Raw genomic sequence first — 12,616 nt, 5'->3', positions numbered from 1 at the left:
GAATTACCGCCCCATTCCAAGGTTGGCGGGGCGGTAATTCCCCCTTCCACCATTGCCCTTCCCCATTCCTATTTTTGCCCCATAGGGCACAATGGGAATGGGGAAGGCGCTAATTTTAGGTACCGCAAATTGCGGTACCGTAATTAGCTCCCAGGGTCCCAGGGACCATGTGCACTTTTTTTTATGAATTCTTACCAATTGCATATCCTTTTGGTGTTTATATTGCACGTATGTTGGATAAAGCATTTAATAAAAAACTATGTCCATTAAAGGGCATCATTACGAGTATGGTGATAATGGTAAAAACACAGTCATTATGAATTTGTTATATTTTACACATTCACAATAGAAACATTACCCTTTAAAAGGTATGAGTGCTGAATCTGCGAGTCATTTGCTTACACAATGCTGTTTTCTTCATGGCTTATATGAGAAAGTATACCATGAGATCGTGCACTACAAATTAAACCAGTTTTGGAGCACCATTTACGGGGCAAAATCTTTGTTTGCGATGGCCACAGCATTCCATATTTGGCAACAGGTGGAAAAAAGACTGGACACATTAAAGGGCTACATTTAAAACCTTACTTGCTCTTTAAAGCTTAAAAATACTGGCCTAGAGGGAAATCGACCTCTCGCATAACAACTATTTGTTTACACAATTGTTATTGGATTACTTATATCACTAATTCTGATGATGTATTTTATTTTTACTAAATGAAATGTTTTGTTTTAATCCTAATTTTATCTTTTTAAATGATTTATTGTATGATGAATTGTTGTATTTTGATTTGTATAGTGTAAAGGTCATATGTTGACCATAGACACTTAATAAATATATATATTTTTTTAATGCAAATCTGTTATTTAATGAGTGTTGTTTATTTACATGTAAGTTGCAGAAATCCAGGTACTCTTATCTTCAGATCTTACATAGGAAGACACCAGCCATCCATCCTCATTCACTCACAGCTCAGGTCCGAGTGACACCCTGAGAATCGTACATACACCGCATTCATCCAACATTCCCTGAGCTGCCATTCATCAGAGTCCCCAGCATTCAACCTGCATGCATGGGGGACATCTGAGACAATCAAACCATGACCAAGCACTCATCCCACTCAAACCAGATATTTAAAAAGTCCTTAATTGTACATTTTCTCTTGGCTTAGTTGTAATTGTGTTGAGAAATACATTTTTGCATGAGAGCTTCTGACAACTGTAGGGAAATACTTTTCCCTATTCTGAATTTCAACAAGTTAGCTCCACATTTCATCATCCACATTTTAGCAACGGTCTGAATTTTAACTAGGGCCAAGGCTGTGAGTCTCATGGGTGAGCCTCAAGCTGTGTCTAATAGATGTCAGTATTATAATGAAAAAAACACATGCCAGCCAGTTTGAATTTGACGCTGCACAACAGGTTTTATCATTTGCACCACACCACAGCAATGGACTAAATGCAATGAAAGTAAAATGAACATAATAATTCTAACACCATTCCAGGACACAATAACCTACTCTCCCTACTAATATTCAATGCAATCGGTGCAGAAAATTGGTGCATTGAGATAAAGTGGCGCAATTCCTAAAATGTACAAATATTTGAGCTGTGCAAAGTCAACTGAAAGTGTAGGAAATGTTGAAGTTGATTTGTTTTGCGGTTAATACCTGTCAGGGTTGAGATGCAAGTTGATGTATTTAATCTGAATCCATTGTTCATTTATGAAAAAGGGGGAAACAGTGCCGGATTAATGTAAAAGTTTTTCGCGCTGCAGCCTGAATCTCGGTCATGGCACAAAGGAAATCACATGCTATTTAATGGTCTGATTTGTCGAAAGGGTGGTTCTTTGAATGACAAATGAGGTTTGAGAAAAAGGCTTGAATTAGAGAGGGCTGGGGTATTCACTCACTCACAGGCAGAGGGAACAGAAGCATTGGCAGAGAGGGCTGTTTCCTGGGCAGACTGAGTCTCCTCTGTTCTTGCTGGCACTACTGCAGTCTGACTGTATTGTGGGCTGTCTTTCTCTGTCCTGGGTTGCTAGTCGTCAGAAGAAGTGCAGTTTTGAGCACCCTTACCTGTGGGTGACCCTGGGTGCCACAAGCAGAAGAGATGAGTCGGGGAATATCGTTCAGCTGAATCTAGGTAATTATGCTGTAATTGAGGGGCTAAAGTTAAAGTGGATGTTTGATGCAATTTAGCATAGGGTAAATACGTTATTTCATTTTTAGGCGCTGCATTATAACATTTCAAATGTGTATGTAAAACTGTGTTCATATTTCTCCAAGTTTGCTACGATAAGCTCAGAGTGTCAGAACTGTGCCTTGCCAATTTGTTGCGAAGTTCAAGGCCATTATCGCAAATAGAGTATTTAAACCCATTGCAGGAAAGACTTTGCTTATGTTTGAATTACAACGTGGATGCACATGCCATTTTGTGTAACTAGCACATTTGTAGTTTCTGATAAAGAATAACAATTCGAAAAGGTGATTTAATCTCAGGGTATTTATTCTTCACTCAGTTTCATTGGCATGGCATATCAAAGCAAAGTTAGTCACAGTAAATAGTTTTACTCTGAGAGACTGAATGAATGTTTTCTGTTTCATTTGCATGAACAATGTATTCTAGGATGCAAGCCACAAGGGCATAAAGTGGTATTGTAAATAAGATACCACCGGAGGGGGCACTCGGATGAGTGAATTATTCAGAGTGTACTAAGTCCAGTATTTGTGTACAGTTAGTGACCCTCTCCTGACAGTCGGCATGCCTAAACTGTGCAATAATGTGAGGCGGCAGGGGCTGGCTTCCACCGCCCTGCTGGTTCTCCTTACTATGCACTATGTTTGTTGCGTAGCACAAAGGGCTATGTATATAAACAAAAAAATACATAGAGGGTGATGTGCACCTGCCACAGTCTCCCATACAAATGATGCACATGGGTGGACTTCACTGCCTGGCACTTAGGTGAGAGGATGATGCCCCCACCCATAGTGGCCAGCTGCCACTGATACAATGTGGTACCCAATGCACTTCTCGTAGTGCAAGATGTATCCTCACACTTACCCTTTGTGTGTTCAGCCAGCATGTCTCTTGAAAGACTGATTTTCCCAATGACGTCATCACGACTGGGAAAAAAAGAGAAAAGGCTTTTGTTAAATGTTAATGTTTCAGATACGAATGCTAAATGTCCTGCACTTGACGGATGGTTATGAATACTAATTTGATAATGCTCACGCTATGAAGAACAATAGCAGTAGAAGGAGCCATCAGAAACCTTTTCCTGAGTACCACACTCTGTTTATTAGTACTCAATAAATCAACTGACATTACCGTATATACACCCCATGCACACAACATATGCAATATGTGAACTACTAAATATTTACACGCTATTCAGTATTTACAAGAACTATGAGTTATCTAATGTCAAGGAACTATCCACTACACAACACTTAATATATACATTATATGCTATATACACACTACCAACTGCACATGCACTGCAGGTTGTAGATCTTCATCAGGTGATTCACACCACACACATATGTGCACAGAAATGCACAGACACACACACATGCACACATACACACACACGCACACACACTCTGCAACCTTTTTCTCCTATCATCCAAGCTGCCTAATGAACAGTTTAATGACTTTACACTGTGATGGGGAGACTACAGTGAAGAGAGTCTTGAAACGGGGTTGTCAGCAAGAAGGGGTGGTGAGGGTCCCATCTCGTCTGCAAGGTCTTTGCTTCCAAAGTTCTCAATTGTTCAGGAGAGGTTGCAGCCCCAGATAGAATGTGGTATCCTCAAGGAGGGCCAGGTGGACGGGTCTCAGGGACTCCTATATAGATGCAGGTGGAGATGGCTGGCAGAATCATGTTGCCATTCAACCTGGGGGTAGTGAGTGAGTCTGACTGTGTTAGAGCAGAACACCTTTGGAAAGATGTGGGCTTGGGCATCAGTGGGGCAAAATTGGACCTTGTGGGCTGGTTTCTGCCATTTTGCAGTAAGTGAGTTGGGCAGCAACAGTGGAAGTCAAGATTGACAACCACTTTGTCAGTAATCCGGCCCACAGAGGGTGTGTAGTAGAGGCATGCTGCTCAGGGATAACTATCTAATCACCCCTACCTGATGGGATCAGCCTCTGGGAGTTCTAATTTGTGAGAACTAGGAAGTGATACAAGGAACAAGGAACAACAGAGCAAGAAGAGATAGAGGAGTGATTTGAGGATGAATGAGGAGAAATAACAGGAGAAAAAGTGAACAAGGAGGAGCAACAAAAAGAACATTGATAAAAAGCGAGGAGGGAGAGATACGAATTCTAAGAGGGAAAGCAGCAAGAATGGAGCCAGGACATAAAATAAGAACACTTCTGCATGATGACGAGGAGACAGAGTAAAGGAGAGAAAGTGAGAATGAGGTATCCTCAAGGAGGGCCAGGTGGACGGGTCTTTGGGACTCCTATATAGATGCAGGTGGAGATGGCTGGCAGAATCATGTTGCCATTCAACCTGGGGGTAGTGAGTGAGTCTGGCTGTGTTAGAGCAGAACACTTTTGGAAAGATGTGGGCTTGGGCATCAGTGGGGCAACATTGGACCTTGTGGGCTGGTTTCTGCCATTTTGCAGTAAGTGAGTTGGGCAGCAACAGTGGAAGTCAAGATTGACAACCACTTTGTCAGGAACCCGACCCACAGATGTCGGAATTGAAACAATATTATGCCTCCTATCGTAACAATTTTATGGGTATTGGGCTACGCCAAGTTGTCTAAACATCATATGCGAACAAACTCCACGGCAAGGTCTTGACCTTAGAGAAAGCAATGTAAGTCGCCATCTTGGATTAAGCCGCCATTTTAGGTTCTCTTGTTATATAGAAGTCACCCTGAATATCAAAATGGAGGCCGAATGACATTCTGAGTAAGATTCTGGCCGTTGTGACCTCCGTACACATGAATAATTAATATGCCTGCAGGCCACTTGTCGGGGTCGCGAACTGAGACCTTGTCCTACCGTTGACCTATATGTAAATGTACAACTATATCAGTGAAACAAATCGAAATGCATATATTACAGGATTGACCTGGCAAGGAACCCATAGGCCCGGTTCATAGAATGGTTAACCCGCGAGAGGGTTGGCCAAAGCCTGGACAAACTGTATAAAAGACCCAGGTATTTCAATGTGCGCTCTCTCTCACTAACACATCGAACCCTCGTTGAAGTTCTTTATGTTACTCTGAGAGCCGAATAGCTATCCGTTTGTCAATTGACTTGGTAACTGTTGTAGCTTTTAAATAAAGCACTTGTATGTTCTTTGTAACCTGTGTTGGTGTGTTTCTTTCTGGGCTACCCGGCCTCATATCATTTTTTCTGTTTCCACAGTTGGCGCCCGAATAGGGACCCTCAAGATTGATGCCCGATCATTGAAGGTTGACGCAGACTATCGAACCGGGATCGGACGGTGTGATACTGCGGGCCCGATCGAACGAGACGCGATACCTCGGCAGCGCTGCACGATCCGATCCTTGGACGATAGTCGTGTGGTCTGACACGGCATCTTGACGAGGGTCCATTTTTGAGGCAGGCAGATTTGCCGAAACCACCAAACACAAGGTAAAATTTGTTAGGTAAGTTCTTTGGTAAACCGTACGGTCCTCCTTAGGTTTGGTCAGGTGCAGTCGTGACCCGACTCTTAATTTAACCCTGACAATTTGAATTTGGCGTATTGTATCTGCAGACACAATTATTGACCAGGTAACACCAATTTTTTGTGAAATGCCTGGGAAATTGTCTAGCTGCTTTAGGGCTCTGTTCCGCAGCGATCGACAATCTTTGGAATTTAGCCACCCGGCACCACAGGAGGGGTCGCCGGCATGTACTATGTACTTTAAGTATGGCATTGGAAGTATAGTATTTAATGATATTTGGCACAGACAAACCAGACATGCCTCCGACTTTCAGTGGCCAATCAATGGTAGTTTTGAGATCCCCCGTATTGAATACCTAGAATCGGTCTTGCTAAAAAAGAAGGCCAGACCTGCAGCATTTGATGTTTTGCAGAATTGGAAAAAAGAAGCATTGCAGCAGCTTAAAAGTAGGGATAAACATGCACGCCGTCATAAAACAAATGCCGAAAAGGCGTTGTTATATGATAAGGAAAAACATTCGGAGTCAGTCAAAAATATGGATAGGGCTTTCTCACTTGGTATCCAGAAAATTTATCCCTCTAAAGATTTCCATGCTTCTCAAGAATTTATTGAAAAATTGTTAAACGAACGCCGGCGTGGTGCCTCTGCGCTACCTCCGTATGATCCTCTCCCTGGTGCTCTGCCCATTCCTGTTGTTATTCCTGCTGTTATTCCTGTTCCCCCTGTACAACCTACTGTTCCTATTCCTCCAGCTGTTGTTCCTCCACCTATCCTACCACCCCTTCCTCTTGCACCGATAGTTGCACCCTCATTGAATTTTCCCACACCTCCGCTTCCGAGTGGTTCTGTATTGACTGAAGTTGATCGGGGTGCGTGGTTAAAGATTGTCACTCGAAATACTGTTTCTGCAGACAAGAAACGGGAATTATTTGCATGGGCTAAGAACTGTATGAAGAGAGGTGACCAAGCTAACGTTTTTTCCACATTATCAAATATGGGCAATTTTCCCGAGAAAAATGTTTTTATCGAAGGTCTGGGGACTCATTTATGTGTAATGTGGGGTAGATTACATAATACGGATCTCCCACAAGGGGTGAGGGATCTAAATACTTTAGCACTTTCGAGGGACACAGAGGAGAAAGTACATGGTCATGTTGAGAGATTGTTTGAGTATAGGAGGGACTTTGAAAAATTACGGGATGAGGATGGTGAAGACGACAGTCTGTATGTACAGAAACGGTTCCTTCCGTGTCGTAGATCGGCATCTGAGGAAGTACGAATTTGTACCAAAGATGCGATTCGATGGATCTCGGATTCATCGATACCGCTGGATGAAGTATATGACACGTATAGTCAGTATACAGTAGAAATGCAGAGGAAGGTGATTCAGGTAATGGTACAGTACCTGCAGGATGAATGTATAAGGAAGAAGGTTAGTTGTCCTATAGAGTTATTGGGTATTTGTAAGAGGGCTTTTTCGCCCGACACTTCTTCAGCTGCCTTAGCGCTCGACCTGGCACTGTTGCTTAGTAAGCGGTCAGAGTTACCTATATCTCAGTTGCCTATGAGAGAGGTTCCTCCGACATTTGTCCCAAAGGTTGAGATTCCCGCTAACGCTGGGACTGGTGCACCCGCTGTGGACATCCCTGCACATTATGTATCGCAATTTGTTCACGTCCCGTTTTCACGACAGGAAGTGAACACTATTAGACAATCAATTCCCGATATTAGGAAAAACCCGACAGGATTCTACAAAGAGATAGAGTCCGTTTTGCAGTCCTCTGTGTTCACCTTAAGTGATATTGACTTGCTATTCCCTGTACTCCTGCCCGTAGATTTATGGAAGCAGGTTCGAACAATAGATGATGTGCCAGGGTTGGGAGATACGTGGGCTAACATGACTAGGTTTGATGGGGAAAGACCAGCTGGTGAGAAACCACCTCAGGTAATACTTACTTTGCCTGATAGAAATATCGCAAAATTGAAAACCATAATTCCTGAGAAAAGAATTATTTGGGACAAGCTTACGGCCTGTGTTCAAGGAAAAACTGAAGGTGCCACCGAGTTCTTTAATAGATTCGAACAGGTATTCTCTGACTTCAGTGGACAGGACTTGGGCACAGAGTCTGGGAAAAGGTTGTTTGTGGACAAATTTGTACGTGGATTGTTGCCCGACATCCAGTCACAGATTATGTCCTCTGAGAGCGCTTGGCAGGGGAAATCCCAATCTGAAGTTTTGCACATGGCTCAGTATTATGAGAACCGTGTTAATAATGAAAAAGAGAAAATAGAGAAGAGGAAAGGAGATTTGAAGACTAAAGTATTGTTACAACAAATTGTTAGAAATCCCAGAGGAGGTACTTCACAGACCAGAGGTCAGTAGGTCCCAAAAGGAAACACTCCTTTGGGTCCTCTGAATGTTAATCAATGTGCCTATTGCCGCCAGGAAGGTCATTGGCGAGCACAGTGCCCCGTTCTTCGCCAAAGGTCAAACAATGCATTTGGGAGTATGGGTAGACGACCTAGAGGTCGCCCCGGAGCGGGGGGCCCTGATAGAGGTCAGTTCTCGCAAGATCCTCAGCAACCTTTTTCATGGGAAAATCAGACTTCGAGTGTGGACACGAGAAACATATTTGATCACCCTTTTGCTGCCTACCTTTCTGAAGAGCTTCCTTCCGACGACATTTTATTTCGTTAGGACTGTCCGAAGCAGGGTTTGGAACCTTCACCTATTCCCGTTAATCAGAAAGGTCCCTACGTTGAATTGTTAGTGGGGAATAGGAAACATCAGTTTTTGATAGAAACTGGAGCACAGAAGTGCTCCATTGATCATTCCCGGGTTCCAAACATTCCACTGTCAGGGCAAACAAATGTTTCTGTAGGGTTTTCTGGCATACCAATTGCTTGCCCGGTTTCTTCGCCGGTGTCTGTTTCTTTGGGTCCCTTCACGGACCATTGTCCCTTCCTCCTGACTTCGAACTGTGGAGAGAATTTGCTGGGGTTAAATTTGTTGAAGAAACTGAATGCAGTAATTCATTGTTCCTCTGACGGAGTGCGATTGACGGTTTCACCACAGCAACTTCCCAATTCTCAGTTTCTGACTCGACCATTGCCTCCTGAGTTTAGCGTTGTTCCGGAATGTTTGTGGGCGGTTGACGACAATGATGTCGGGGTGCTACAGATCAAACCCGTTAAAATAGTTTTGAAACATGGAGTTAAACTACCACGCATTCCGCAATATAAAATATCAGTTGAGGGCGAGTGTGCTTTGAAGTGCATTGTCTCCGATTTTGTGCATCGAGGAGTGATTGAAGAGATTGCAGGTAGTTTATTTAACAGCCCGATTTTGCCTGTATACAAGAAAGGAGACAATGCAATCCCATACCGTTTCATAATTGATCTACGTGCTATTAATAAAGTTGTCGCCCCACAATTTCCAATTGTGCCTGATGTAACAACGACACTAACAATGATCCCTGCTACAGCTACGCACTTTAGTGTTGTGGATCTAAAGAATGCTTTCTTTAGTATTCCTATACACAAGGAGAGTAGATATTTGTTCGCATTCACCTTGGGAGGACGTTCGTTCACATTTACTCTTGCACCTCAAGGGTATACTGAAAGTCAGAGCATTTATAGTAGGGCTTTGAAAGAGCAGCTTGATACCCTTGAATTGCCACCTACTTGTACATTGCTTCAGTATGTCGATGACTTACTTCTATCTGCAGATTCTGAAAGTGCTTGTAAAGAAGGCACTGTATTGTTGCTTCGCTCAAAAAATTTCAATATTGTTGTCAGGAGGTCGCCTATTTAGGCTACCTCCTGTCAAAGGAGGGGAGAAGATTGACACCTGAAAGAATAAAACACATTTCTGGCATGTCTGTTCCAAATACACAGAAGGAAGTCAGAGCCTTAATAGGTATGGCTTCTTACTGTAGGTTGTGGATCCCGAACTTCTCACTAGTGATAAAACCGATGTTGGCTTTGACAAAGAAGGGCATTTCTTCGCCGCTGCCATGGAAATCGGAACATCAACGATCATTTGAGCTTCTCAAAACTGCGTTATGCTCTGCACCGGTTCTGGGTACTCCAAATTATGACAAGGCCTTTGTGTTGTTTGTGCATGAATGTGATGGATGTGCTTTGGCTGTGTTAACACAGGAACACGGAGGGAAGAATAGGCCGTGCGGCTACTACTCCTCCGCCCTTGATCCTGTTGCATGCGCTTTGCCAAGATGTTTGCGAGCTGTCGCTGCTGCTGCCGCATCTGTAAAACAGAGTGAGGGAATGGTCCTAGGCCATGATTTAATTTTGATGGTACCTCAGTCTGTAGATGTCCTATTGAATAAAACCCAAACGCAACACCTCACCTATGCACGGCTGACAAGGTATGAATTAATTCTGTTTGCCCCTCACATTCAAATTAAGAGGTGTTGTGTTCTTAATCCGGCTGAACTCCTGCCTCTCCCGCAAACTACTGTTTGCGGTGACGAAGAATTACATGACTGCCTGTATACTACTGAACAGGAAACGAAGGGCAGGATAGACCTTATAGATACTCCTTTGGGCAATGCGGAAGGGGAGCTGTTTTGTGATGGCTCCTGCTTCAAACTCCCAGATGGTACATCTACAGCTGCCTATGCAGTTACTACGTTGAGTACGGTTGTTGAAACTAAGAGAATTCCGCATAACTCTGCGCAGGCCGCAGAGATTATAGCATTGACCCGAGCTTGTGAACTCTCCGAAGGGCATACAATAAACATATATACTGATAGCCAGTACGCCTTTGGGGTGGCTCACAACTTTGGGAGGCTCTGGTCGGAAAGAGGGTTCCTAACCTCACATGGGACCAAGATTCAGCATGGTCCCCTGATAGTGCAATTGCTCTCGGCACTCTCACTCCCTAGGGAGTTAGCGATCATGAAATGTGCAGCACATCGTAAGGTCATAGATGATGTGGGAAAAGGGAATGCTTGTGCTGACCAGATAGCCAGGCAAACGGCCACAGACCTTAGCGCAGACATGTATGCTCTAAGGGAAACAAAAGATGCCTATATAATGGATGAGGGTATTGGGTCTGTGCGAGATATCTAAGCTGATGCCACAATAGAAGAATCTAAAAGGTGGGCCGAAGGGATGGGGAAACTAGATGACGATGGGTGTTGGGTGGATACATCTGAAGGGAAATGGTTTCTCCCTGATTCATATGTACTGGCGATGGTTACGATGGCACACGGTCCTACGCATGTGTGTGCTCAGCAGATCACGAAAATGTTAGAACAAGTCTGGGTGAATGATAAAATTTTGAAGATTGCACAGCGACATGTTCAGAATTGTATGATTTGCTTACAGCACAATGTGGGGAAGGGGACAGTAACTCCAAGGGGTAGCTTTGGGCCCCCTTCTGTTCCCTTCGAGGTCATCCACTTTGATTTAATTGAGATGGAACGGTGTAACAATCTAAAATATGTTCTTGTGATTATTTGTGCCTTTAGTAAATGGGTTGAGGCTTTCCCCGTTAAGGATGCTACTGCCATGACCACTGCAAAGACTATGGTAAAGGAATTCTTTCCACGATTTGGGCTACCTAGGGTAATTTGGTCGGACAACGGTCCCCATTTCGTTGCAGCAGTAATTTTGCAGATATGCACAGCGTTACACATTGAAAAGCGATATTACTCGGCTAGACATCCTCAAAGTGCTGGGTTGGTAGAGAGACATAACGGTATCCTAAATAATAAGCTTGCCAAAACATGTGCCGGCACCAAACTGAAATGGCCAGATGCCTTACCTATTGTATTGTTAGCCATGCGTACCACACCTCAAACTAAGACTGGGCTCTCTCCATTTGAGGTAGTGATGGGGAGACCTGCTAACATTTGGGGCCTTCCGAAGCCCAAAACCCTGAGGGAGGTTGAAAATGTATTGCTTGTAGACTACTGTAACCAGTTGACTAAAAATCTGTATCTCATTTATCATCAGGTCCAATCAGCTTTACCTGTACGGTTTATGGGCCCAGGACATAACATTCAGCCTGGAAGTTGGGTCCTAGTGAAGGCCTACGAAAGGTCTTCCTGCCTCGCGCCTCGCTGGCGGGGACCCTACCAGGTGCTGTTGGTCACCCAGACAGCAGTGCGGGTGGCTGGAAAGAAGCATTGGATCCACGCGACGCATGTCAAGAAACTTCCTCACCCAACGCCACACGTTCCAGAAGAAGCAGAACCCCTCGCTGATGCTACAATCTCTGATCCTGGAGTAGCAAACAGTGCTGTGAGTGTGTCGGCGAATTTCTCTGAGCCCGTGGAGCTTGGGGAACAGTCCATTTTGTCTCTGCACTCTTTGAAAAGGTCACTTCCGGAAAACACTGTTTCAAGTTCTGCGTCTTCCGTCGCCTCTGATACGTTGCTTCCCGCAGGAAGTGACGTTACCCTATTTCCGGATCAAACAGTACTGGGTACCACCAGGTACGACCTTCGACGAAGAAAATAGAACTACGGCACAGGTTTTGCCTGTGCATCTGGAAAGGAAAAGTTATTAAGAGATTTTCTCTTGCAAAAGGAAGTTTTTTGAAAAAAAAAAGGAAAAAAGGGATTCTGCTGGCTAGGGTTGGGGGAGGACTAAGAAGTCGCGCGACCGTAGTGTCGCCAGCAACGAACATTGGGGTCGTCGATTGAGAAACTACGATGCCTGCCACCTCCACCGCTGCTGCTCGCATTGGACTTGTAAATAAGGGGGTGACCAACTCGTACAACGAACAATGTGCCTGGGCCCCGAAAACGTATTGCTGTGTTGTGTTAATAGTAATTGAAATGTGTATAATTACTGCTGTGGGACTTTGGTACTTCGAAGAAATTACCCTCTAAAACCTCTACTGCCAATTGAGATTATACCTACTGCTTTGACTCCCTCTGTACACTTTCATACTTTGGGCCTCATTACGACCCAGGCGGTAAGTTACCGCC

General features: G+C 44.0%; 1 protein-coding gene across 1 annotated transcript in view; it reads right to left on the bottom strand.

The window, feature by feature from the left end:
- Window positions 1–12,616, bottom strand: part of LOC138488168 (ras GTPase-activating protein 4-like) — a 1,092,176-nt gene that overhangs the window by 653,338 nt on the left and 426,222 nt on the right. Inside the window, exon 4 of the mRNA XM_069614957.1 lies at window positions 3,064–3,125. Coding sequence (XP_069471058.1) covers window positions 3,064–3,125 — 62 coding nt within the window. The remainder of the gene's footprint in view (window positions 1–3,063; window positions 3,126–12,616) is intronic.

Source organism: Ambystoma mexicanum, chromosome 9, assembly GCF_040938575.1.
Source record: "Ambystoma mexicanum isolate Mex_15411 chromosome 9, UKY_AmexF1_1, whole genome shotgun sequence".
Classification (NCBI taxonomy): domain Eukaryota; kingdom Metazoa; phylum Chordata; class Amphibia; order Caudata; family Ambystomatidae; genus Ambystoma; species Ambystoma mexicanum.
This window is presented reverse-complemented; position numbering and strand designations above follow the sequence as displayed.